At 30.6% G+C, this 5,560-nt stretch overlaps 3 protein-coding genes across 4 annotated transcripts in view; 1 reads left to right on the plus strand and 2 right to left on the minus strand.

The window, feature by feature from the left end:
* LOC108730922 (BRISC complex subunit FAM175B) overlaps nucleotides 1–3,371 on the plus strand; it is a 5,578-nt gene extending 2,207 nt beyond the window's left edge. The window contains exons 3-7 of the mRNA XM_018460896.1: nucleotides 708–1,023; nucleotides 1,441–1,581; nucleotides 1,827–2,148; nucleotides 2,392–2,795; nucleotides 3,151–3,371. Coding sequence (XP_018316398.1) covers nucleotides 708–1,023; nucleotides 1,441–1,581; nucleotides 1,827–2,148; nucleotides 2,392–2,795; nucleotides 3,151–3,220 — 1,253 coding nt within the window. The 3' untranslated portion in view covers nucleotides 3,221–3,371. The remainder of the gene's footprint in view (nucleotides 1–707; nucleotides 1,024–1,440; nucleotides 1,582–1,826; nucleotides 2,149–2,391; nucleotides 2,796–3,150) is intronic.
* The window catches only part of LOC108730850 (RNA-binding protein 25), a 24,795-nt gene continuing 19,910 nt past the window's right edge, over nucleotides 676–5,560 (minus strand). The window contains exon 13 of the mRNA XM_018460772.1: nucleotides 676–695. The gene's annotated coding sequence lies outside the window, so the exon portion shown is untranslated. The remainder of the gene's footprint in view (nucleotides 696–5,560) is intronic.
* HPS1 (Hermansky-Pudlak syndrome 1 protein) overlaps nucleotides 4,127–5,560 on the minus strand; it is a 5,859-nt gene continuing 4,425 nt past the window's right edge. For both annotated transcript variants that reach the window (XM_018460888.1, XM_018460887.1), the window contains 2 exons: nucleotides 4,543–4,628; nucleotides 4,127–4,469 (listed from right to left, as the gene is read on the minus strand). In XM_018460888.1, coding sequence (XP_018316390.1) covers nucleotides 4,292–4,469; nucleotides 4,543–4,628 — 264 coding nt within the window. In that variant the 3' untranslated portion in view covers nucleotides 4,127–4,291. The remainder of the gene's footprint in view (nucleotides 4,470–4,542; nucleotides 4,629–5,560) is intronic.

Raw genomic sequence — 5,560 nt, forward strand, 5'->3', positions numbered from 1 at the left:
TATATATATATATATCTCTATATATATATATATATCTTTGAATCAATAATAACAATTTAAACGAATGCATTGTAAATACGAAAATTCTTAACTACGTAAGAGAGCTTTGAAGTTATACAAATCTTTGCCAAAATGAGTTTATCGTATATGAAATATATATGAAAATATTATCGTATGTATGAAAATTAAAATAAAAGACTAGCATGTATTTCTGCGCAAGAGGAGCATAGTTATTTAATAAAAACTATGTAAATAGAATAAATAATTATAAATTAAAATAATATCATCCATAATGGATCCTATTATTTTTATTTATGATCATACTCTAGATAATAATGGTTTTATGTTTTTTCAGAGAAACTAGAAAATATGTTTAGATATTGAATTGTATTCATATGTGTTATAACTTAATTAAAACTAAATGTTTAGATATCTTTTCTACTATTTACATCGTTGGGAAGACCAATCTTAAAATATAATTTAACAACCAGAATAAGATAATTGATAAAACCTAATTGAAACCAAATGTTTAAATATCTTTTCTACTATCTACATTGTTGAGAAGACTAATTTAAAAATATAAACTAATAACTGGAATAAGATAAAACTTTATCAACTTCCTTATGACTTGCTACTATTATTACTCTTATTTTTATTATTATTGCTATTCTTTATTCTATTATTAAAAATGTTATAAATATTTTCAGACGTGGAAACCATTATGACATGTCCTCTGAGTGATATTTTGTATGACTCTAGTGGTCGGATTAACAAAGAGAAATTGAAGGATTTTGTACGTGATAAGAGCAGGCAGGTGATTGGTTGGTTCCGTTTCCGTAGAAACACCAGTAACTTGACTCCAACAATGAGGGACAAGGTATTGCATAAGCAATTTGCCTCGCATTTCTCTAGTGGAAATGGTTGTAGGGAAGATTTCTTTCTCACTTGCCTCCTCAACGCGTCCATCTCCGAAACACGTGGCACCCATAAGTTCCGACATGTGTTCTTAAGGCATAAACGAGGGTTAGTATAGCATATCATAAATTTGAAGGATTCGAATCTAAAAAGAATTTTGTTTATATAAAAAGATCTTGGCAAAGCAACTAGCCTGCTTGCTAAGCGATTGAACGTGATTGGTTCTCTTGCTTATAAGTCCAATCAAGCATATTCAATCGCTTGGCGAGTAGACTACTAACTGCTTCAGCCAGCTTAAACACAGCCAATCTTTAATCTGAATCTCTCTCTTTTTTTTTTTTTTTTTTTTTTTTTTTTTTTTTTTTATTAATGTAAACAACTGTTTAAGATATAAATTGTATAATATAAACGATAGACAATAAAATAAATGAGTATAAGTATTCGTATATTACGAAAAGAAATAAATGTGAGCGCGACTAAAATTTTTTTATATTGTACCTTGACTTGTGTAATTTATACTTTTAGGATGTTCGAACCGATTCCTTTGAGAATAAACAATTTAGGTGATGATGCATCTAGACACGATGGCTCAGATTATAAGCCAACACCTGTTAGGAAATCTGCACGCTTACCTGATGGCTTTACCGAACTGATAGAATCTTTAAAGTGAGTAAATATCAATACAGCAATTATTAAATCATTGTGTCAAGTTATGTTTTTTGCATTTCTCTAAATTGAAAAACATTTTTTTTTTATTGATATGATGTATGAAATCTAATACAATATTTGATTGTGTCAGAGGACATTTACTTCATAAAAATATTTTGTGAAATTGACTTTTGGATTATCTAATATTTCAACATTGTACAACGATAATTATATTAGTTACTAATTAGATATGTATTCTTTAGGTTGGATATGATGAGAAAAAGTGGATTAGATTCCGCTATGATGATCCAGAAAGCTGCCGAACAGCATCTAATGTCACTGATTCCGAAAGTATGCGAGTCCGATCTGGAAGTAGCTGAATTGGAGAGGCAAGTGCGCGAACTAAAAGACAAGATCATGGGGCAGCGATTGATCAGGAAAATGAAGATGAACGGTGAGAGCTACGAGAGGACTTCTAAAGCAAATAGGGAGAATTGCTTTTCAGAGAAAATCGATTCCTCGACGAAAGACGAGATGAAAATCAGCGATGACATGCGTCTCCAGAAGGAACAAATCCCATCCTGTGTATGTCACTTAAAAATTTGAAATTTAAGCATAGAATATTTTAAGTCAGTCACACATTTCTCAATTTATGGATTTTTTAATCCATTTTAAATCGATATTTTTTAGTAAAAATTTAATGCGGGCGCAATTTTCTCTACTTTTTAAATATTTCATTGTTAGATATTACAGTAAATTTTTTCGAATATTCAAAAATTGCAAATTCCAAAACAAATATTGATCTCAATGCACAAAATGTTATTCTAGGCTCAGCCAGTTACCTCTAACAGCTGGACACAGTCCCGCAATACTGCCGCTTGTATCGCTAAAAGCGTTACAAATCAAGAAAAAATACGTCGAGGACGTGGCAATCTGCAGGAAGATAGCAACCAGCAACAAGATGTTACGCAGAATTCCCCCTGTACTAATAGTAGGCGTTCCGTTCCGGAAATTGTCACCGAGTCAATCTGCCAGGAAAATAATGAGGCAAGCATGGGTAGAGGTAGAGGTCGAGGTCGAGGCAATCCCGATTTCATGCCAGGAATGAAGAAAGGACGTCGTAATCCAAACACATCCCAGGTGCATTCCCGAGAAAGAAGCATTACTCCGGAACAAGATTTCTCTGACGCCGAATGTTCTGCTGCCGTATCCCTTAGCTCCACCGTTCTCAGATGAGGGGCTAGGGGCAAAGAAAACAAGTAGGAAACAAAAAGGAATGAGAACATCGTTAAAAAAGTATCTTCTTGAAAAATGAGAACTAATTGAAAAACAAAGAAAAATTTCAGAAAAAAATACTTTTATTTATTTATATATTTAATTAAATTGAAGAAATTATAGAAGTTTTTTTAAAGGAAAATTTCTATGAGAAAAAAATTTTTTTTTTTTTTTTTTTCGACGAAAGAAAAGACTCCCTTCAAGTTTTCAATAAACAAAATAAATTATGAACAAAATTTTATTGATGTAATATTTACATCTGCATAGCGCAAATTTGTTTTTTTTTTTCAATAGTACTTAATTTTATCCCAGATCTTGCCAGGTAGCAAAAAAGACAGATCTGGACAAATGCAACACAAGGAAGTCATTGGACGACATTTGAGTGGAGAAACCAAAGCCTGGAAAAATTGTGCTTTCAGGTTCTCTCAAACTTCAGATGTTCAAAAATTCGAAGATTTGAAAGAATCTGAAAGAAATACAAGGAACAAAGATATTCTAGTGTTATAGAAAGTGCAGGATCGAAGGAAATTGAAGGAAATCTAAAAGTAAAAAGATAAAAGTTTAAAGAATTTAAAAGAATTAAAAGAAATTTAAAGAAAACTGTATTTGATTTTTTGAAAGGAGAACATGTTTACTTGATGATTAGAAGCGATTTTTGTATCGATTATTCTATTTATAGGTGCCTTAAATTTTGCGAAAAAATTCGAAATTAATTAAAGGTTCGACAAAAAATTAATAACCCATTTTGTTTGTTATTTCATATTCGTTTGGTTTATACCGTTTATTGTGCCATTAAATATCTATATGAAGTTAAATATGTTTTATTACAAAATATGTAAGCTTTTAATTAATACGCACTGATTATTAAATATATTTTGTAAATAAAGGGCACAAAATGATTGTTACTTCATTTTGTGCTGTATAAATAAAACAATTGCTAACACTTATGATTAATTATATAAATTAGTAATATGTCCTAGTTAATTCATCTGCAAATAGGAATATATATATGCAGCATTTACGATATAAATAAGGAAAGCTTTCCACTGTGAATCTCTGTGTTGTTGAAATTTGCTATTTCATTGATTAATATGGAAATATTAAATTTGAAATACAGCAATTGCAATTGTGCATTTTTATCATATATATAATTTTATCATATATATAAATACTTGGTGAATTTTGAGGAAAACAGTTTTATGATGTATAACCTACGACCAAAGAGAAAAAAAGAACGAAATTAATATCGTGAAAAGCGAAGATTCAAAAATTGTGCAAACGTGTTTAGAAATCTAAATATCAGAGAAATTGAAATACCTTAAAAGATACCCTTGGAGAATTTAAAATTGAAGATGTATGGAAGTTTAACATTGAAATTCGAAAAATATCGAAATTGAGAAAATCAAGTTAAAATTATACAGAGCTAATTGACTTTTATTTAGAGAATGCGATTTTAGAATATATCCGCAAGATTTTTTGGCACCCCGGTGACTTCCCAGATGGTGGCTGCCAGTCTGCGAGAATGTTCCAGAACGCAAGTTGATGTAGTCAGTCCTAAGTGTACACAGTACAGTTCATAGATCCGTACTTTGCTCGGCGAGAGTTTCGGAAAACACGTTTCGGTTAATTTTCTGCACATGAAAAGAGTGAGATATTTGAATATCACAAAAAATATTTAATTAGAATTTAAGTTTAAAATATAACCTGTAATAATCTCCGCAAAGTATGCCTGGTACTGGGAAATTTTTCATTACGTAGTTAAGATAGACTTTACATTTCGGTGAACATCCCTGTAGATATCAAAAGGAGATTAATATAATATTTATTTACATATATATCTATATTTTATGATATTTTATGTTACTTCGGCATAAAATGGAGTATCTCGTAATGTAAATTTCAATTTTTTATTAAAATATCCATAAAATATTTATGGAATAATATACGTGGGACGTTCCATGTCAGCGGGGACAAGTGTCCGGGCAAAATTCGTGAAGTCGAAATAAAACGTTCTAGGGCTTAAAATTTTCGTTTTTATATGTGGTTTAAGGAAAAACGTGACGTTTTTGAAAATTCAAAGCGGCTACTCCAATATTGGCGGTTAGAATGAATAAAAAAACTTATGAAAATTATTGAAATTTATTTCATTGATCAGGTGGTCCAAAATTCATTCAATTTCCATGAAAATCGATATTTGTGGGTTTTTCGTGAATCATTCGTGAACAATCCGTAGTCATATTTCCAAAATTTGAAATGACGGATCCAGTATGGCGACTGTAATGAATGAAGAACTGACTGTTTCTTAAGAATTCTTAAATCATTAATCAAGTAGTCCAAAATTTATTCAATCCTAAAAATCGATATCTGAAAGTTTTTCGGGTCACTGGTGAATAATCCGCAGTCAGATTTCCAAAATTTAAAATGGCAGATGCAATATGATAACTGTAGTGAAAGAAGAATTGACTGGAACACTTAGATTCTTAATCATGTGATCCAAAATTGATTTTTTTTCCATGAAGATAGATATGTGAGGGTCTCTCAAGATGCATTTCGTCAAGATTCATAGATTGTGAACAAAAATTTATAATAAATTGAAAAATATAATCTGGATCCGTCATTTCGAATTTTGGAAATATGACTATGGATTGTTCACGAATGATTCACGAAAAACCTACAAATATCGATTTTCATGGAAATTGAATGAATTTTGGACCACCTGATC

This window comes from Mycetomoellerius zeteki, unplaced genomic scaffold, assembly GCF_001594055.1.
Source record: "Mycetomoellerius zeteki isolate Tzet28-1 unplaced genomic scaffold, Tzet1.0 scaffold98, whole genome shotgun sequence".
Lineage (NCBI taxonomy): Eukaryota > Metazoa > Arthropoda > Insecta > Hymenoptera > Formicidae > Mycetomoellerius > Mycetomoellerius zeteki.